Below are 21,021 nucleotides of genomic sequence, written 5' to 3'. Positions count from 1 at the left end.
ACCCTAAATGGGAGAACGTTAGTCTTCTGATAGTCAACTATCAGAGTTTTATAGGATGTACTTCTGTGCATTTGTTGATCACGGTGGTAGAATGTATATCGTTGGTATTATTTTTTTAATATAAAACACAATTTATTCTTGTACTGTCGCTCCCATTTCTGAGAAACAGACAAAAGACAAAGATTCATTTAACAATTCATTTTTTTACTATAGTTTACAATGTTTGATAAAGTTCACAAAAAAATAAGGATTAGCACATTATTTTGAGAGAACACTTGATAAGGTAAAATATTGACATACCTTGTCCCAGAGAGAAGAACCATAATAACAGATGAAAATAAAAAATAATCCAACCTATAAACCTGTACAACACGTACAGCTGAGGATGCACCACTAATAGTACAAGTACATGACACCCTCACGTCTGATTGGCCTCCCTGCTCTGTGATCATAGGTCGGCCCGCAGTTCCGCCTCGGGCCTCCAGGGGGCGGCAACAACCACACACCGCCAACTGCGTCGAAAGGAAGCAAATCGAAACTCCTTCAATGAGTTTCTCCTTCACATAAAATAGTTTGTCCGTTCGCCTCCGAAGACCTATTTTTTTTTTTTTACCGATTCGTCGCCTCGACAAAAAAAATGAATGGTTCGCTGCGCTCTTCGTCCGACGTGGTGGACATCAAACTGAAGCGGGGCTCAGCCGGTAAGAGGACCGGTTGACTTAACGATAGCTCCGGTTAGCTAGCTACGTGTCAATCTCGTGTGCATTTTTTAAGCTAGCGGCTAAATCCTGCGTATCAAAAATAACCAAACCTCCCCCCACGCTCTCTGTGTGTTTTCATGGAGCACAAGAAGGGCATGTTCCTCAGTCTGTTTAATTGTTTTTTATGACATGTTTATGCTCTTTGCCGGTGTTCGAGTCCTTTAAAGCTACGTTACTTCTCGGCCTGTCATATTCTAAAAGACTAACCGTAACACCAGTCCCTTTAACCGTTACACACAGTAGTCTGTTAAAACATTCCCCTTGGCTGGGGTCAAAGGTTATTATGTTTATATACTTTAATAAGGACACAGTAGTCTTGTTAGAATCAGGAAGATTATAAGAGACTGACCGCTGACTCCAGTCGAAGGACAGTTTATTTTAGCTTCACGAGAGAGTAACGTCTGATTTCACTCTTGTTGTGTGATCTGGCGTCTAACAGTGTATGTGTGTGTGTGTGTGACATGGTGTGCACTATCTGATCAGCAGTACTGCCTTTAGGGTGATTCGTCGTGTACTTTGAACCATTGAGATAAATGTTGTGATTGAATAAGCAACTTGTTTTTTCCTCTGCTAAACAAATGGCGTCGATTGTTACTCAAACGTCTCTCCTGTCTGTTGTGGTTTTCTAGGCCTGGGCTTTAATATCGTCGGGGGCGTGGACCAGCAGTACGTAATTAATGACAATGGCGTCTACGTGAGCAAAATTAAAGAAGATGGAGCTGCAGGATTGGACGGAAGACTCCACGAAGGGGACAAGATCCTGGCGGTAAAACATGTGCTCTTCTTACCAGGGGGAGGGTGAAGGATGTAGAGGAGGGAAGTGAAGCAACGAAGTGGAGGAAGTACTGTGTGATAAAACATGCAGCTGAGGATCTAAAAGGCTGTGAAAGACACAACATAGTAATGCAGACTGGTTCCAGAGAACAAAGAGCCTTGTAAGCCTTTACAATCTTTCCTAAAAGACTCTGGTGTGTGTCATCTCTGTAGCCTTTGGTAAGATAATTGTGCAAAAGCGCACTATTAAATTGCACAATTTGATTTACAGAGGTGTGAACACTTTAATGGTGCAGTAAGAGTTTAATTGCTTTATATACTCAAAGTAAATCAAGTCATTTGATTTGGAGTGAAGGTAAATGCAAAACCATGTCACATGTTTGTTTGTTTTTCTTCTTGTGGGTTGTGTAGATCAACGGTGCCAAACTTGAGGATCTGACACACCAAGTCATCGTGGATCTGTTCAGGGCCGCAGGGGAGGATGTGGAGCTCCGTGTTCTGAAAAAGGTAGGAAGCATGATCCTTTAAAAGGACCTCTTCATTGTATTCAAATGTTTGAGTGGTTTGTTGATTTTTGTGCTTTGTATTTATTTTGTAAGCACTTGGGGAATTATATATATATATATATATATATATATATATATATATATATATATATATATATATGTTTGCCTAATTGTCCACCACAATGGAAAATTGTCCCCAAAACATAAAAGCAGATAAATCGTAAAGATATACCCGAGCACTATGTGAGTTCTTCAGTTTAAAACTGAGAAAACAAAGGATGTGAACTGCCTGTCAGGTTTGCTCGTAGCTTTCTCTCACGTCCTGAAGCAACAAGACGACAAATTCAGCATAAAATGCTAATTTTATTAACAACCAAATGTTTTCTTCAATTCTCAGAATCAGTTGCTACAGTTAAAAAAAACAAACAGGGCTTTGGTTGACTCAAATAGCACTTCTGTACTTCTGATGTGTTATTTCACAAAAGTCTTCTTTATGCTGTTAGTGGAGTGTTATGCTTTGTTTCAGGCGAGTCGTCCGACTTGCGCTATGAATCCCGAGCAGAAGCCTTGAGATGAATTACATAACGTCATATCAGTGAGCGACGTCCTGCTAAGGATCAGAGACAACTCCGTCGTTATCCCCATTTGAAAAATTGTTGTGTCTCACACGTATGACTGAAAAAGTGGGTGAATAATATTTCATAAAAACTTTAAAGTATACGTCAGCCTTTACTCTTTGCTAATAGATTGTGATCTTAAATGCAACAAATGAAATTCCTTCATTATTTTTAGCAAAGTGTTTTAAGTTGCTGAAATGAAATCAAACCATAAACATCAAGTACTTTTTTTTAATTTTTATTTGATTTATCCCGTTTCAGAAGATTTCTTGAAACTGTAATGTGACCGACACCAGAAAGTAATACAGACAATCGGGGTGGGCGACGTCGCTCTGTCTGCATTTGTGATTTAAACGGATAACGGGTGCATTTCTCCATAAATATCACCTCCCAGTTCAGCTGTCATCTTTATTCTTGTTTTCATATCTGTGTCTTGCAGTTTCCTAATCACGTGAACGGACCGACAGGCTCACAACCCGAGCCCAAATCCTCCGTGTCTCCTCTGGAAATACTGGTCGCGTTAGCCGGAGTTGCAGCTATCTGTGCGTTTATTTACATGCGGGTCCCGAGGAAACACTTTTAACGAAGCCAAACGTCTGTTTTAAGATCAAAAACTTTGCTAAAGGCCAAAGAAAAAGGGTAGGGATCAGCAGACGCTATTATTATTATTTTTTTATTCGTAGGTTTAGGTGTCACTGATGAGTTTCTCCATTTTCATATGTATAATGTGATTTAATGGTAGCTTTTGACACCCTTCCTATGCAAAAGGATGCTCTCTTAATAGATAACTTTGTGATCGTCAGGAGAACAAGAAGGATGTATATTCCTGCTGCGGGGCTGAGCCCGGGCAGAAACCAACGGCGGCTCGTACACAGAACACTATTAAATCGTCGGGTCAGACTGGCTCAAGCTTCAGGGTCCATTTGCGAACTGAAAGACCGTGTTTGTGTTCAGTCACTCGCAGGCCTCTGTGCACCTCCATCCCTGAATGGCAGATCTGTCTGAGCGTCGACGTTGAGGGGGAACACACTTTACTTTCAGTTCCTCTGTGTTTTTAAAAGTGAATGCGACCAGGGGTTTCATTTTTTCAGTTCAGTTTTATTTTTGCACCCCGTTGCACAGAATCATGAGAGGAGTGGTAAATGATAACGTGATGAATTGTGTCTTGTAATTTGTCTTCGGAGTGCCTTTTTCTGTCTATTCCAAGTAATGGCTTGGTTCCTTGTTGGTCCTTTATCGGGATCAAAATGAAAATCAACCCAATACGTCCATTAATACGTTAAATTAAAGGATGTTGCTGGCAATAATCTCTATTTTCTTGTCAAAAAATACCATTTAAAAAGCCAGAAACCGACAGTGAGTTACTCAGTTTCTCAACACTTTACGACTTCCTGTGCCTGTTTATTCCCATTTATTCAACGCATGAATCTTTAAAAAAAAAAAACACATCATAAATATGTAGTTTCATTATGAAACATTCCTAAAACAAGCTTAGCACTGTTGTGTTTAGCATACGTTACTCAAACAGAAGGAAATAGTGCATGTGTTGGACTATTTACAGCTGCGGATTAATATATATTCTGTGCTTTAGTGAGCGATTTGTGCAGCAGACTTCAGTGCCAGTGTTGTAATGAAGAAACACGTCACCCAGTGCAACCGTGTGGCTCAGTAATGTGTTTTTAATAAAAAAATGTAGACAACAATGGAGCTCTGTTGCACCAATATATCATTCACTACTTATTACTTTGTTGATTTGGGTCTTTAAATGGAATTTACTGATCATCAGATTAACCATTAAAGCAAAATACGCTTGTTCAAAGTGTATTTTGAACTAAATTAACTTCACTTTGAAGGGTTTATTCAAGGAGTCACTCAGGGTGATCCATTAAATCTTTAAAAACAAGTCATTCCTTAGATAATTATCATGTGGTGAGCGGCTCGTTTCTTGCGATGTTTTTGTTGTGTGTCACAGCCGTTAAAGACGTTCTTCTAATCTTGCATCGAGGCCAGTGCTCATAGTCACATGGCACCTTCTGCTAAGGAATTGGAGTATGTTTATAATTTAGTTAAATTGTGTCAAGGATCAACAGTTTTATACTGAAAATCTGTTTTTTGAGCCAGTTCAATGTAAAGGAAAGTTTTCTTTAAAGAAATAAGTTGCTGTCAGCAATGTTTTTTTGTTCTTCTTTTCTTTTCTTTTTTTTACTTTTTGCACTAGCCACAATCCTTGAACTCCGAACTTCCGTAGAACCAAATCGTGTGACTGTATGTGGCTCTTGTCGTCTGTAAATACATTTCTCGTCGCTCTGCTGATTGGGATTGTGAATATGTGTGTGCAGGATGCCAGAAGAATGCAGATCAGAGGCACTAATGAATGAATTGTGTTTTACATCCAAGCACCTACTGTATTAAAACTCATTCAATTAACCTGCTTGAGGCTTTTTTTATTGTTTAGTTTATAGAATATTTCACATTATTACATGTTTTTAAATATCTGATTTTGATCAAATAGATGACAATTTAGGAAAGATTAAAAATATAACTATATATAGAGATATGAAGTCGCAATATTAGAAAGACAAAATTCTGAGACGATTAATAGAAATTATTAAATTTAAATTTGACCATGTTGATGTTATTTCAACATTGACTCGCTACCAACATTTAAGATTAAAAAGTGATAAGATGGTCGATAATCAAAATGGTAAAATACAAAGTCAAATTTGAAATGTACTTCTTCAAAATAGGAAGTTTTTAATCGAAATTATGAGAGGGTGTAAATAGTAATATAGAAATATAAGTCAACGTTACGAGATAAGAAATATGTCTTCTCATTATTTTGAAAATAATTACAAATGTTCGCTTTATATGACAGTAATTGTGATTCAATACATCTCAACACTCCGATTAATACATAGTAATAATAAAATGTCACAGCTAAATCTAAATCTGTAAAGTTAGCAAACTATAACAAAACCGGATGTTGCCACTTTACCTTCAAAATAAAAGTACACATAATTGCGACAAATTATTTCCTAATATATATATATATTATATGCATACATAAAACTGCTTATTAATATCATAATTTCATGGGGAAAAACAAATGCATTATAAATAACTGAATGACAAAAATTAATTGTAGTGAAGAATTTATTTTTTCTAATTTCACATCACACAATATACCTGGAAAACTGTTGTTGCATTATACTTAACTATAAGTTTGTATATATATGCATTTACCATTTGTACTAGTCGCAAAAAAAAGAAACAAATAAATAACAATGACGGTGTTTAACGTGTCTTAACGGTGTGGTTTCACTGGCTGAAACGGAGCACTGACAGAAGCAGTGCGGTGTTTTTATGGCCGTACACCCACCAGCAGCCCCGTCTCTCGGAGGCATATGATGTAATCTAAAAGCTTCAGTCCCGACAGGAGGGAGAGGGAGAGGGAGGCAGAGCTGCGCAACAAGCCGCACCACGCGGATGGGTATCGGCTGCTTTGGCACTTTCTAATAAATTACATTTTTTAGGGGGAAAAGAAAGAAAAAAAAACCCTCTCCATCGCAGTTTGAGTACACGGACCCGTGTTTGTTGGAGGAGTCATGCCGCCGAGGTTTGTCCCCTCCCGACGAAGAAGAGGCTGCTGGATGCGGACGGGCAGCGGGAGCAGCACCGGCCGGGGATGCTGCTGCTGAACTTGACCCCCTCCTCCTCCTCCTCCTCCTCCTCCTCCTCCTCCTCCTCTTCTCCCTCCTCCCGTCTCCGGTCTCCACATCTGCTGTAATTAACCGCCTTGGCGAAGGAGTCCTCTCCCGCAGCTGCACCGACATCCTCCGGGTGAACGATGTCCCCGCTGCCCGCCTCCATCGTCGACGTCGGTCCGCCCAAGCTGTCGCCTTTCCGCCCGTGGTGACGGGGGGGAGGGGGGGGGGGGGGGGGGGGGGGGGGGGGGGCGCCTGCAGCCTCACACTTCAACACGCGCAAGCCCCTTCGTGTCCGCTGTGGATCATGTTTGCACCTCTAACGCGGTGGGTTTTTTTGACGTGACATTTTGAGCCGTTGTGTGTTTAAAAAAAAGAAAAAAGAAACACTTTTCTTACCGGCATCGATTCCCCTGACATACGGGTATTTTATGGACCCGGGGAGAAAGGTGCAAGCTGCTGGGGAGATCCGAGTCTCACGCTTCCCCAAACCTAACATGCCATAGTGGCTCTGGGGCTGTCCGCTGCAGTTGTCCAGTTCCTTTCGGGACATTTTGTCTCGCTTTTCCAGCCTCCTGCGGTGGGGAGGGGGAATGAGCAGCATCCACCCCTCCAGCAGACGCCCGGCCGCCGCCACTGTCCGCGGTGTGTGACCGTGTGACTTCAGAGGGGTGTGGAGGTCCCGACCGCCATACGACGTGGAGGGTGGGGACGTTTGCCTTTCCAGCTCAGGGTTAAACCATGGCCAATGAACCCGTCATCCTTAACGTGTACGATATGGTAAGAACCCATCTCAACTTGCTTACTTTTTTTATTTTGTTGTGTGTGCGTGTAGCAGTTTGTCATCTGACACCAGCAAGGTAAGTGAACGCACCACCAGAAATAGCAGGTCCACTCCACACCTGTTTCACAAGTGCACTTCACAGCTCTATTTTAAAGCTGGAAGGAGTCTTGAACAGAGCACGAAGGGCAGGGAGTGATTTGCCTGCAGCATGAGACTGTTTGTATAATCATCTTCCACTGTTAACAAATGCTACTTGTATTCTACTCCCATGGACGTCTGAAGAGTGTTAAATTAAAAAATCATTTCCAATGGAGCACAGCCGGGGCGGTAATGTGTCCAGTATCAACGTCCTGATCTGAGTAAGCAGGAACGTCAAGTGAAATTTATAACATAAAAAGATGAGTAACAAGACATTGCCTCAACCCCTCTGTCCCTGTACCCACAGCTCACATGATGCACACACACACGCCATTAAAGGACAAGAGTCTTCATTCAGACATGTGCCTGGTCTCTTCAGTCTGAACATCCTCCTGAGTTAATATGATGCAACATGTTGCTGTAAACCCACATGAATTACTCCATTTACACCATTGTTGTGACACTTTACTTCGACTCCCCATATACATTCAATACATTAGCATACTTTAATGTAGTTGTACGCAGATAAACAGATGCTATAACTGTTTGTTTATGTATTTGTCAACAATTATAACCTCTGTCTGTAAAAAAAAAAGTTAATGATATAAACAGTTGTAATCAGATTTAATGATATATGATGACACACCTCGGCTATAAAAGGTGTATTAAGCTGTTATGTATACATATATGTAATAATCACCTACAAGTGGGTTCAAAACTGTACAAAAGACATGCTGAGCTGGTTATTATGATGAAGTACTTCGAATGCAGAGGTACTTTGTGTGATCACAATTTAGATCGTGTGTGGGAATGGCGGACCCCGCCACAGTGAATACTACTATATAGAGAGGAAACTAATGGGTCTAAATACATGTAATGGCTATAGAAGAAACAAATACAGAGAGCCAAAGAGAAGCTGGAACTTCTTGGCTCTGTTTCAACATTTTTGTAATAACTGTAAATACAGTCTTGGATCAGAGCCTCCAACAATGTGCTGTTTGGCTCGATTCCTATGTTTTGATAAGGATTTATTTTATTTTTTTAAACCTGTCTAATATAGTTGTTTATTTAGTATTTATGTTTTTATCAGCCTTTAACAAACACCATCTTCCCCAGTTTACATGATCACAAATTATGTGATATTTGCAAAGCATGATCTTGTTTACACACCGGCTTCAGCAGAGGAGTTATAGTTGTTGACAAATAAACACTGAAAACGACACTGTAGTGGGTGGATGGTGTTAAATGAATAATGAATAGAATTATAGAAAGTCAGCAGTTGACAATTTAATAATTTCTTTTATTCACTGAAGGGTTGTGAAGCACAATCATCAGCACGCTTTTCTTTTGCTCACCTGAAGTACTTTCAACAAATGCCCTCCTCACCTGTTAGCTTGCTCCATATTCATAAGAGGATGTACACATGTTGATCAACGACGTGATAATATGCTGCATATACTGAACAATGTGATTTGTTGAAGAATACTCACACATGCATGTTCAATCATTGCTCTTTGGTATCTCGATGTGGACCTCGGTGAGTGGCGGCTGGTTTAATTCCAGCGGCCCTGCTGCTTAGCAGGTCATGCAGGTGGGGAGGGGGGGGGGGGTCAGCCTCAAATACTCCTTTTACCTCGAGAATCAAACCAGAAGACGGTGAGCGAGCGATCATGTAACGAGCAGAAGGGATGATGATGATGATGATGATGAATCGATTGTCTTCGATGGGAAGTCAATGTGACTGATGTGTCTGGTGGTGGATGCCGCATCCGCAATAGGCCGGATGCGGTGGGGGTGGGGGGGGGGGGTGAGGCTGTTGCAGCAGTTTGTTGGCGTGCAACGAGTCATCATCATCATCATCATCATCATCAGAGAAGTGTGATTTTCATAAGGCAAAAGTCACATCATTTGAGAGTCAGCTCGTCACAATCTCATTTCTCTGGGAGACTTTGTTCTCGTGCATCGTTTCTCACCAGGAAACTGAGATTTCCATTAGTGTTCCCCGGTGAGAGAAATGGGTAGAAGTCACTGTAGAGGTACGACTCTTAAGCAAAGAGGTGGATATGCTTTTATTGTACCGCTCTGAGCCCGGACATGTGCTCTATTATTAATATGGGGCCGCGTGCAGAGCTCTTAGCGCGTTTCCTCTGGGATGTCTCGTGTCGGCGGGGCGTTGGGGGGTTTGAAGAGCTCGTGGTCCCGACATGAATTATGTCTGGATCATCTACAGTGAAGGGCGACGAGGTGGCTCATAGATCACCAGGAGCGCTTCTCATGTGTGAATCTTCCTCCAGCAATCGGAGGACTCGCAGGTCAAACAGATCAGAGAGTTGATTGTTTATCTGCCCTCCCGGTGGATCAGTTCTGGGTGCTTCCCTTGGGTTTTTTGGGGTTTTTTTTTTTTTGCCCAGTGCATGCTGGGACGCCACCGCTGTTACAATGCGGAGGATGAGTAATTCCATAGAGGAAACAAGTGAATTCATATTTGATTGAGGATGTATTCGACCAGGAACGCCTCGTCGGTCTGGTGACGTGAAGAACAATGAGTTTCAACAAACGACACAACACAAAGAAAGAAGAAGAAGAAGAAATTCACGAAATCTGAATAAAACAAAATGCTAATTTGAGTAAAATAACCTTAAAGGAGCGACGTGATCCCTCAAGACACATAAACTATTCCTTTAACCAGAAAGCCAAGTGCTTTAATCTAAATTGAATATACCCTATTTGCACAGCCTAATGTGTTCAAGTATTACATTATGATCATATGTATTATATATATTTTAATTAGAGCTGTTGGATTGTTTCTTTCCTGATATATATAATTAAATTATGACTCAATTGACTGATGTGGTATTTCAGGCCAGCGTTTCCTGTAGCGCTGCTGTATTGTTGATCCTGATACAACACAAATAACTCTTGATATTGATCCTAAATGAAGTTTCTGAACTCTCTTTCTCGGCAGTACTGGATAAATGAATACACTTCCAATCTGGGTATTGGAGTCTTCCACTCAGGCATTGAGATCTACGGCAGAGGTAAGACCTTTCCTTTGTTTCTTTTATGTCTGTGAAATCCCATTACGGCTCGTCAGAGCAGCACAGCTGGCTGCTCTCAGACCTGCTCAGCGTCTGATTGGGAGGTTTGTACGAGGCAAATGAAGTGCGGGTTTAAAAATGGAATATGGAATATTGTGCCTGATTACATGACCTCATTGTTCTGGGTTGAGTCACCACTAGGCTTACTAGTTATCGTGTGTGTGTGTGTGTGTGTGCGTGTGTGCGTGTGTGTGTGTGTGTGTGTGTGTGTGCGTGTGTGTGTGCGTGTGCAAAGCGGGAAGCAGAAACCACCGTGAAACTAGATCTCTGGGAATCCCGTTATGCAACCAGAAAAATATTCTCTCTGCTCTTTTGAAATATGATGATTGTGAAAATACTTTCCTTACGAGGCCAGAAATCACTTCTCCTTGTTTAATTTTAGCATATGATTTTGTGCTTGCAGCATTTTTTTTTGCATAATTGCTGCATGGATTTAATCATATTGAATTTAATATACCATCACAAGACTCTATGTCTAAAAGCACAAAGGACGTCTCATATCTTTGCGTATTATTAAAGCTAAATGTACATAAAGTATGAAAGTAAAAATACTCATTATGCAGAATAATTGCCCCTGTGAGTGTTACTGTGTAAATAGCATTTTACTGTTAAATGGTCAAAGTGTAGCTTTTTTTTTATGTGTGATTGTTGTCAAAATGTATGAATTCAAATTTAATTCAGAATATACTGAGCTAACAATGTGCAGCGCTCTATTCAATATGCCGTGGCGCCAGTGTTCACCTCTGTTGTACTTCTGTAAATGCAGAGCAGAGAGTCTGTGATTAGCCTAATGATTTAAGCACAGGGAGTCCGTGATTAATTGCTCGCTTCTGTGTAATTACAGTTGTTTTTCGAGGAGTTAATGTGTATTTTTGCATCTTTGCCCTCACAGAATTTGCATACGGGGGTCATCCGTACCCTTTCAGTGGCATCTTTGAGATCACTCCGGGGAACGCCGCCGAACTGGGAGAGACGTTCAAATTCAAGTGAGGGTGTGCTTCATTTTAGCATACAGTGCTCTGAGAGGTTATTAATGTTAATGTGTGCTGATGGGTCTTTTTCTGCTTTGGAACAGGGAGGCCATTGTTTTGGGCACCACCGACTTTACAGAGGAGGACATTGATAAAATCATGGAGGAGCTGGGTAAAGAGTTCAAAGGCAACGCCTACCACCTAATGCACAAAAACTGCAACCACTTCTCCTCCTCACTGTCTGAGGTCAGTCTGATACTGTTTCTACTGCCGAGTGTTTGTTTTCTTCTGTCCCTACATGTACATAAACCATAACCACCAGAAACAGTGCTGATATAGCTAAACATAAGTTAGACATAAATATACTTCGATATGAAAGTTTGTTTGTCCAGAGACTTAAAGGGGCACTCCACCACATTCACTATGTAGGTGTGAAAACTAATCTAGTCCACTGCTTTGCTTTACAACGAAATACCTGTGGAACGAGTTACATTCCCATCAGCCTCAGCAGCACTTACATGTTATTAGCATGTTAGCATCCTAAACTATAAGGTGATAAACATTGTTAACATTTCGCCTGAAACTAAAGAATGGGAAATGTAGGATCAAGTTTTTTAGGGGCTTGACTGACTGTAGAGTCTCAACTTCATGGAAGTGCAATAGCAAATTGCAGAAATATTTTTTATTTTGTACTTGAAAAAAAAACATGTATCCATTTCCTATATATATATGTGTAAAAATATCCAGAAAAATCATCACATCTTCTGGTTTATTTTGCTGTTTACTTCAAGTCAACTTTTTTTTCTTCTTTTTAAAAAAAAGTTTCACACCAATGTATTCCCGACTTTTTTCTAGTTGATGTGTGGACATGAAATCCCTCGCTGGGTCAACAGACTGGCGTACTTCAGCTCCTGCATCCCCTTCCTGCAGAGCTGCCTACCCAAGGAGTGGTTAACCCCGGCCGCCCTGCAGAGCCACATCAGCCTCGGCCTCCACAAAGAGGAGCGTAACGAGTCCAGCGACGAGGACCCTTTGTCCCCGTCCGGAGCTGCCGCCACCGGCTCCTCCCACAGCTGTCGCCACACGAGGGTGTGAACTGCCCTGACATCCGCTGACCTCTGGACACACCCTGCCACCTCTGCTCGTCACCGTGGCATCAGTAGGCTTGAACAACCAGCTGACCTCATCCTGTTTGTCCTCGGAGTAAAGAAGGCGGGACAAGAAGAGTCCCCTCTTCATGAAAAGAGACTTCAGGCCTGCAGACCTGTCCTGCAGACGGCAGGAGGACACACTTTGACTTGAGCCCTGAAGCGTGGCTCAGACTCCACCACAACCACTTGTAGAGCTGAAGTTTGTAGAACATTATTATTGGTCTTTTCCATGAACTTTTAAAACCTGTGTCAGCCTTGTTCCCTGCCCTGCCTTCAGAGCTGCTTTTGTAGAATAACTATATAGACACCGGAGGCTACTTATCGTGGCATTACCAGGAAAACTGCTTATTAGCTCAATCTCAACAAGTTCTCATTCAACAACCTCTATGTGGCCTTCAGTTGATATCGTTGACTCTGCTATCATTGTGTGGAACCTCAGTAGTTAACTTTGGCCATTTTAGAGGGTTTAAAGAGGATTTGATTGTTCCTCCAGTTTAGTCTGAACTCATACAAATATTGCATGTTGAAAGACCGGGACAAAAAGGTCCAACTAAACCTGAGACGCCACACTTCCTGATCACATCATCAAGTGTTTCTTCTCCTTTTTCCTTTTGTAAAACGAATGAAGCTCGTTTTAATCAATAAACCGGGCGGTGAGCTGCCAGTGTAACCATGGACAGTTGTAAACAATCAAGGGCAAATACTGTTCAGTTTAAATTGTCACTGTTTCAGAGGCACAAAGGAAGTCAAGCTGCTACACTGACAATTGACTTTGTGATCCAGTACAATTTTTGTCTACGCTTTTATATCCAAATAATCTTTATATAATAAAAGTACGACACTTCGAAGGAAGGAAAATGTATACTTACGCCCAGAGAATGTTCCTGCGTGATACTGGTTTCATCGCCTTTTTCACCAGTGAACCAATCAAGATTAAGCATGAGCATAAGGAAGGGAAAAGCAGAACATCAGTATTCTCCTTTAAGTTACAGAAGTCCTTAAAGAAACAGGTTCTACATTTATTGAAATATGCTTATTTGCCTTCTTGCCCGAGAGTTAGATGAAAAAATGAATACCGTTTTCATGCGACGTTTGTAAATAAGAATCTGCTGCCAGAAGCTGGTCAGCTTAGCTTAGCTTAGCATAACGACTTGAAGCAGAGAGAAACAGATAGCCTGGTCCACCCACCAGCAGACTGAAAACTCCCCACTGAACACATAATATCTTGTTTGTTTAACCCGAACAAAGCAAACAAAGTTTGAAAACGACAATTTGACAGGTTTTTTGTTTTTGTTGCCAGGCTAGCTGTTTCCCCCTGTTTCAAGACTTGATGCAAGGCTAAGATACCTGAATGCTACATGAAGCGTCTTATTTATCCTACAGGCATGATGGGAGTGGTATCAAACTTATTATCTAACACTGCGAGAAGATAAGTGTATTTCCCAAAATATCAAACTCTCACCATTTTATGTTTGATTAATTTCAATTGTGAACTGAACTGTGACATTTTTACAGATACAAAGCATTTTAATCATAGTCTACAAACGTCTTGGGTTTGTTGTTGGGAGAAGACCTGATACTCATAAATTTGATGTCATTCATTATTTGTAATTAGCATACATGCAAGTGAACAATACCACACACGCACGCACACACCTCTGATATTGATGAAGGTGGTGATTATAATGATGATGAGAAACATCGGCTCCCGGTAATTTTACTCATTTAAATTCATGTAGCTTGCTTTTTTTTAAATGCAAAAGCTCAGTGAACCCAGCCACATGTGATTTTAGTCTTGTCCCATCCCTCGTGCTGCAGTGTTTTCATGGACTTCCATCCTTTCAGGAAGGAAATCACATGACTTGTCATCTCATTCCTGCTGACCTTGTTAGATAGGGTTAAAAGTGCAAATTTGACATCTTCTTCATGCTCTTGAATAAGCTGTATTCCTATTTATTTTTGATGTAATCTTACATTTCACCAAATGTATTGTGTTCAGACCTTTTTTATTACATTTTGAGTTGACAGGAGCTGTACGGTGATCAGTTATCCATGCTCAGAAGTCTTTGGCACTTTCTAAAAAGCAGACATGGGAGGAATGTTTCCGTTATCTACCAACTGTAACCCTGTGTTTTCCTTTTCCTAACCCAGGACGATTTCAAGAATGATTATATATAGAATAAAGAGACAGAATAACAAAGAAATGTTTGGGTTCTTCTGTTGTAGCCCATACATGTTTGGGGGTAGGCAATTTGGGTGAACGGATTATATGATTTATTTTAAGTTCTTTGATTTGGTAAAATGCCAAAAGTACAGCCATTTTAGTTTATAGATAAACTATTTCTAGATTCCAGATCTAAAAAAATAACTGGACCGATATATCAACTGGGCAAATATATCAGATAAATAATAACAGATGTACCATGTTGGCCAATAACTAACAATAAATTGCAGAAGATACATTTTAAAAATGGGTTTAATGTACATTCAAGGTAGTTTTATCAATCAAAGAGCACTAACACGTGTATTATTCAACTGTAATATGTATTGCCAGGTACATATCTAATACACTGTCTTTGAACATGTAATGTAATCTTATAAAGGATGTTAGAGGTGTGATTTAGTAAATTACGAAAAAGTAAGTTTTTATATAAAAACTGAAATATGTAGAAAATAAAATAATGCTGAGAACAAAGACACAATTGGTTTGACGAGGCAGAAAGCATCCCTGTGACTACATTGTAAAATACCAATAACATAAATATAAATATTAATATATACTATCACGAAAAGTAATGATGTGAAAAAAATGAGTACGCTGGATTCCTCGCGTCTCTTCAGCCTGTTTGTTGCCACATCCGTGCTTTATGCCCCTTTGAGGATTCAAAAAAAAAACACATAATTGTTTAGATCAAAGATATTGAGTCTATTATATATTATATATATATATATATATACGAAGGGGGCTTTTTTTTTTTTTACCTCACCGTGATACGTTAACACATGTTTGATCGACAAAAAAGGGCCAAGACGTCAATTTTAACCAAGTTACGGATTAACCGGGACAGTTAATGATCAAGCCCCCGAACTGGCAACGTGAAGGCGGCAGCAGCATTTCCGGTTCCCCGCTCTGGCATGAGACCCACTCGCCATTTTGATATAGTCGAGCAGGGCTGAGACCACACGCCACAACGTTGCAGCTTACCATCGAAGTAAACGCCGAAACCGGACACGCTTTGATTGAAAGAAAAGGTGAGACTGTGATAGAGCTGACGTTAAATAATTGTACTTTAAAAAAAAACTAACTGCGGGTTTTGTGTTTTCTAAACGGATAGTTAACCTAGCGTTACGTCTTTGTCGCGAGCTCGCCTAAGCTAACAGTAGTCGACCTCGAGGCAGCTAACGAGCGTTAAGAAAGCGCCGAGCAAGAAGCCAAATTATCTTTAAGTGAGTAAAAGATGACCGTTGTCCCGTATTACTCCACTAAATTATGGTTTGTAGCATTTTAACTCCGCCCGTTTCTTTTTTTCCAGCGACACATTGAGCGTAATGTTTAATTCAAGCGTTTAGACGTTAGCTTAGCGGCGTGTCGTCGTAGTGAAGGATGAACTGCTAGCACGCTTTAGCTAGGCCCAAATCTATTATTTCAACCGATACCGAGCTAGCTGGCTAACGTTAGCTGTATTAAAAATAACATGTTGGTTATTGAGCCACGTGCACGATACATTTACGCTGTAAATAAAGTACATTTTTGAGGTTCTAGTTCGTGGTGCCGTTGTATTGTGTAGTGAGATGGTTCATTTCATATTAATCCGGGTAAACTCATTATTAACGCCAAGTCATTTTACCTCAGTACAGTACAACGCTTAACGTTAAATGTGTTAATGCATTTCTAAAAATAGTCCTATTATAACCGTCGTACGTAACTATTCTTTTTTTAGCCCATTGAATAATTAACGTGTAGACATGTGAGTGCTTTCGGGACGTTATTTGAGAACAAACAGTATTTGACTAATGAAACTACGGTGAAACTGTCTTTTGATCCGGGTTGCTCAGTTTCACTTGAGTGGTCTAGACCGTTGACTAAAATAACATTTAAAAGGGCTGAGATACAAACACCATGTCGGTATTACTGATTAACTGGACCCTGTACTGTTAAATGTCCATAATTAACCTTTGGCTAGTCAACACACTGAGCTCCTTCACTCTGCCACTTGGGTTGGTTTAATGTTTACCAGGTTGTGTTTTTCTATCCTCAGATTACAATGAGTGGTTGTCGTGTCTTCATCGGCCGCCTGAGCCCACACGCCAGGGAGAGAGACGTGGAGAAATTTTTCAAGGGCTATGGCCGAATTAGGGAAATTAACTTGAAGAATGGATTTGGCTTTGTGGTGAGTGGCTAACCAGTGATTACTTTGTGCGAACTACGCTTTCCGATCCTCTTTTTAAAAAAAATGTTTAGAGAGTCACCTTTTGATGATGGATCTTTTTTTCTTCAGGAATTTGATGACCACAGAGATGCAGATGATGCCGTCTACGAGTTGAACGGCAAAGAATTGTGCAGTGAAAGGTAAGGATCCTATCCGGGAAAATCTTTTTTACCAAACACATTGATATTGTAGGTTTGACTATTGTGCCATTTACACAATGAGCTGTGGTTCCACTGGCTATTTCTTAGACACAAAGTTTTACTTAAATGCAGGCTTATGATGCATTTAATGTGGCATTGTCAACCCACACATAATTGTAAATAATAGCTTCATATCAGACGTATTAAACATTTAGTTTGTTCATCAAACGATTTATTCGTAAATAAAATAATTTCTTGCTCTTTTCAGGGTCACTATTGAGCATGCTCGCTCCAGAAGAGGACGAGGTGGGGGCCCCGGAGGAATGGGAGGACGTTTCGGCGGTGGCGGAGGAGGTGGGGGTGGAGGTGGAGGTGGTGGAAGCAGCAGTGGCGGCGGCGGTGGCTATCGTCCATCTCGCAGCAGTGGCTCCAGGTACATTTGCCCTAAAAACTTCCTGAAACCTTTACTAAATGAGCAGCAGGCTTGTTTTGGCCAACAAGTAAACTAAAAGTAAACAAAATGATTTTGTCCCTAATATTAAAAGAACATTTCATTCTACTCATCTGAATAGTCGTCATACATTTCACTTGATTGTAAAGTGAGGACGTATATATCTTTCATCCAGTTGTGTTAAACTCGAGTAACGCCTGGTGTAGTGTAACATCTGGGTCAGTGTGTTTATCCAAGTACACAACTTTTGTTAAAAGTTTGATGGTTTATTGAAAGTTTATTCTTGTATGTACAAAAAGTTGTGTTTTCTTGACCAGGTTTAAAACTAAGATCTGGTGTTTAATGTGAACCTGTTCTACCTAATCAAATTACAATATTGACATTGCGCCTTAGACAAAGTGTAAATACAGCAGGTGATCATGAAGTCAAATGGTTGGTCCCATATCTTAACTTAAAGATTGGTATTAAAGGCTTCTTTTCTTTTGGGTTTCGCGTTGACTGGACAGGTATGGCCCCCCTGTGCGGACAGATCACAGACTAATTGTGGAGAACCTCTCTTCACGAATCAGCTGGCAGGTAAGCAATAACTAAACTTTCTTATTTATCTTATAACACACGATTTAAATAATGTAGATGTCACCTTTTTTTTTTTTAAGGACCTCTTTAAAAAAAAATTTAATAGAGCAGCATTCATTTGATCAGGCCTGGTCCATTTTTCTTTTATTCAGATTACTGAAATACAAAACTCAATAGGTAATCGACCAATTACAATAGAAAGCCCCGAGTGTTTTAGTTTGTTTATTTTCCCTCCAAATACATTTTTCTTTTTCAGACAAAAGCACCTAACTGCTGCTTATAGGCATTCTAACAAAAACATTTAACTGTTTTTTAACAGCTGCTCTGATATGGTTTCCTTTATATCAGAGGTAAATGCACACCCTCCACGGAGGTGTCAGAAGTGTGTAGCGCCCTCTCCTGGTTGTTTTTCTGAATAGTGTCCATTTGGTGCCTCTCCTTACACGCAGTTGCCGCCGGTCTAAAGTCTTGGCTGGGCCCCTTGCGGGTGAAAGTGGTCTAGCGCAGGATACGGTAGCCTTAGGAGGTCCGTAGCCACAGTCTGGAGGTTCTGTGGGCTGGCACCCCCGACTGCTGTAACCCCCCTCAAATCCATGGTTCCTACACTCTCCCGTTTGGGTCTTTTTCTGTTGCTGATGGAGCTGGGGGCGGTGTTGAATCGGGCGCACACCCCTCCCCCTACTTGCTCTCTGGTGGTTCCTTACTTGTGGAGGCCGGATGCTGGTCAAGGCCGAGGTCGTTTCTCAAGGGCTTAACACTGCATTGGTTCCCATTTGCTATTTGGACAAGTGGCTCTATGATAATATCTTCCTGGGTATGGAGCGGTAAGTAGCATAAAACTCATGTGATTGGGTTTGTTTAGGGTCGGGTGGTAAAGGGGTGTAGAGTTACAGTCTCAAATGGGAAGGAGGCAGTTTTACTATGTAAACACTTAAAGACTATTTGAGAATCATTTTGTAAGTCGCATGAACAAAATTCTTGTTCATTTAACCAGAGTAGTATTGTTTCAAACTTAACACACACAAATCCACTATGGAGTTGATTTTGTTGGAGCCAATTAATGGGGCTTTAAAATTGTTTTGAGTAAAGGCAACACTTGTCCACAACAATTCCAGTGGCTTTTTTGTTTACATGCCCTCCACTGAAATTGGAGCTTATCACAGTGACAAAAGTCAGCATTAGATAACCCAAGTATCAGTGTGCTGGTTTCTTGCTGCCTGCTCATTTATCTCCCTCCAGGTCTGAAAAGGCTTTCACCGGCATCTCATGTTTTGTTCTTTGTCACTAATCTCACATTATGCTTTGAAAACAGGACCTGAAAGACCTCATGAGAAAAGCAGGTGAAGTTACCTTTGTGGACGCACACAGACCTAACAAAAATGAAGGGTGAGTTTCTTTCCTGTTCGTGCAACTTTTCAAATAATTGTGACGTCCTCTGGGTTTTGGGCCTAATGAATGTTTCTGTTTTTATGCAGAGTGGTTGAGTTTGCATCCCGCAGTGACCTGAAGAACGCCATCTCCAAGCTCGACGGATCAGAGCTGAATGGACGCAAGCTTAAGATCTTTGAGGACAGCAGAAGGTGAGTTGTTTAAAAACTGCTACATATTTTTTTTGCACTCTTGTGCCATTACGTCAACACCGAAAATGAGTTAGCTGGGCATTTCCTCACATGTCGTCCATACATTTTGGCAATATTTTAAAGATATCCTTTTGCCCATTATTGACCAGTTCTTGTTAAACCATCATCATAAAATCACTTATTTTGCACTGATTGTTTTTCCCACCAGTGATCAAACATAACCTGACAGTTTAGGACAGTTGTGTAGATCTTTCAATTCCAGGCTCTTATTTTTAAATTCTTGCTCTGTGCAGTTCGAGTATTATGTTACGTTTTCTGGTGTTATGCCACACAAACAAACAAACAAACATCCACAGGAAACATTATTAAATGACTTTTCTTTTTCAACATCCACAGCAAGAGCCGCTCTCGCTCCCGCAGCTACTCCCGCTCAAAGAGTCGTTCCAGGAGCCGCAACCGTTCCAGGAGCCGCTCCAGGTCCCTGAGTCGCACCCCAGAGAAGAAGACGTCCGGTGGGGGCAGGGCGTCAGGCAGATCCCCCTCCAGGTCTAAGTCCAGGTCCAAGTCTCGCTCAAAGTCTCGCTCAAAGTCCAGGTCTAAGTCCAGGTCCAGGTCTCGCTCCCGCTCACCTGCCCCTGCTCAGAACAAGCAGTCCCGTTCACGGTCTCGCTCCCGGTCCAGGTCTCGTTCCAGGTCTCGCTCCCGCTCCGCCTCTGCAGACAGCAAGCACTAAGATTGGTGCACCTGTCGGCCGTAAAAAATAGACTGATAGTTGCTCACCACAGGCCTGTATGGTGGCATGTGATTTATTGTTTCTTTTTAATGAAGGGGAGGAAATCCCCATGGCTTCTTTTGAAATAAGATCTTAAGTCATTAATGTGCCCTCATTGGCTTTGATTTCTTTCTTTTTTTAGTTTGGATGAGCTTCCACCGGAAAATGTTTGTTTTTCTAATTATTATTTTTTGCACCCCCCCCCCCCCCCCCCCCCCCCCCTCCCCCCTCATCAACTCCTTTATATTTTTGCTTAAATGCTGAGTGACAGAACCCCTTTTTGATTAGCGACTACACATCACATCCTGCAGCCTGTCCTCGCTGTCTGCCATGTTACGATTCCATCCACTCCGCTGTGCTTTGCGAGTGTTCACAGCAGTTACTGGTTATGTGGGAATGGTACTGGTTCCCCAAGTGTCAATAGGTGTGTTTTTGTTCGCTAGCGCCTGGCATTGCTGTGAAACTGTGATTCTGCTTCTGGTCTACACGTGTTGCATTCACTGCCCTGATATGTAAACGGAAAAAAATGCAAGCATCTCGGTTAGTATTTCAGCTTTCTTGTGTAATG

The 21,021-nt window shown here is 41.1% G+C and overlaps 3 protein-coding genes across 4 annotated transcripts; all 3 read left to right on the top strand.

The window, feature by feature from the left end:
* The first annotated feature begins 485 nt into the window (after window positions 1-485).
* On the top strand, window positions 486-5,089 carry synj2bp (synaptojanin 2 binding protein). The gene is made up of 4 exons (XM_034525390.1): window positions 486-701; window positions 1,391-1,527; window positions 1,947-2,042; window positions 3,098-5,089. The coding sequence occupies exons 1-4, from the start codon at window positions 638-640 to the stop codon at window positions 3,239-3,241; spliced, it is 441 nt and encodes a 146-aa protein (XP_034381281.1). The 5' UTR covers window positions 486-637; the 3' UTR covers window positions 3,242-5,089.
* Window positions 5,090-6,618: 1,529 nt separating this feature from the next.
* On the top strand, window positions 6,619-12,476 carry LOC117725295 (deubiquitinase DESI2). The gene is made up of 5 exons (XM_034525389.1): window positions 6,619-7,142; window positions 10,250-10,322; window positions 11,275-11,368; window positions 11,458-11,599; window positions 12,209-12,476. The coding sequence occupies exons 1-5, from the start codon at window positions 7,104-7,106 to the stop codon at window positions 12,446-12,448; spliced, it is 588 nt and encodes a 195-aa protein (XP_034381280.1). The 5' UTR covers window positions 6,619-7,103; the 3' UTR covers window positions 12,449-12,476.
* Window positions 12,477-15,622: 3,146 nt separating this feature from the next.
* Window positions 15,623-20,665, top strand: srsf5a (serine and arginine rich splicing factor 5a). 2 transcript variants are annotated; one of them, XM_034525382.1, is made up of 8 exons: window positions 15,623-15,756; window positions 16,764-16,895; window positions 17,004-17,074; window positions 17,343-17,507; window positions 18,032-18,101; window positions 19,414-19,487; window positions 19,577-19,681; window positions 20,078-20,665. In XM_034525382.1, exons 2-8 carry the CDS (start codon window positions 16,770-16,772, stop codon window positions 20,412-20,414), a joined length of 948 nt encoding a protein of 315 aa, XP_034381273.1. In that variant the 5' UTR covers window positions 15,623-15,756; window positions 16,764-16,769; the 3' UTR covers window positions 20,415-20,665. The 2 variants fall into 2 exon arrangements, with proteins under 2 accessions (XP_034381273.1, XP_034381272.1); XM_034525381.1 differs by having other exon boundaries at window positions 18,023-18,101.
* The last annotated feature ends 356 nt before the right edge of the window (window positions 20,666-21,021 follow it).

This window comes from Cyclopterus lumpus, chromosome 22, assembly GCF_009769545.1.
Source record: "Cyclopterus lumpus isolate fCycLum1 chromosome 22, fCycLum1.pri, whole genome shotgun sequence".
NCBI classification, from domain to species: domain Eukaryota; kingdom Metazoa; phylum Chordata; class Actinopteri; order Perciformes; family Cyclopteridae; genus Cyclopterus; species Cyclopterus lumpus.
The sequence above is the reverse complement of the archived record's forward strand: the minus strand, read 5'-3'. Positions and strand labels throughout refer to the sequence as shown.

Bases quoted from the DNA above. Each gene is read 5' to 3' on its own strand.
- synj2bp (XM_034525390.1), top strand. From the start codon at position 638: ATGAATGGTTCGCTGCGCTCTTCGTCCGACGTGGTGGACATCAAACTG. The intron at 1,528-1,946 runs GTAAAACATGTG...TGGGTTGTGTAG, and splicing joins AAGGGGACAAGATCCTGGCG to ATCAACGGTGCCAAACTTGA. The intron at 2,043-3,097 runs GTAGGAAGCATG...TGTGTCTTGCAG, and splicing joins AGCTCCGTGTTCTGAAAAAG to TTTCCTAATCACGTGAACGG.
- LOC117725295 (XM_034525389.1), top strand. From the start codon at position 7,104: ATGGCCAATGAACCCGTCATCCTTAACGTGTACGATATG. The intron at 7,143-10,249 runs GTAAGAACCCAT...CTTTCTCGGCAG, and splicing joins TCCTTAACGTGTACGATATG to TACTGGATAAATGAATACAC. The intron at 10,323-11,274 runs GTAAGACCTTTC...TTGCCCTCACAG, and splicing joins CATTGAGATCTACGGCAGAG to AATTTGCATACGGGGGTCAT.
- srsf5a (XM_034525381.1), top strand. From the start codon at position 16,770: ATGAGTGGTTGTCGTGTCTTCATCGGCCGCCTGAGCCCACACGCCAGG. The intron at 18,102-19,413 runs GTAAGCAATAAC...CTTTGAAAACAG, and splicing joins CTTCACGAATCAGCTGGCAG to GACCTGAAAGACCTCATGAG. The intron at 19,488-19,576 runs GTGAGTTTCTTT...GTTTTTATGCAG, and splicing joins AGACCTAACAAAAATGAAGG to AGTGGTTGAGTTTGCATCCC.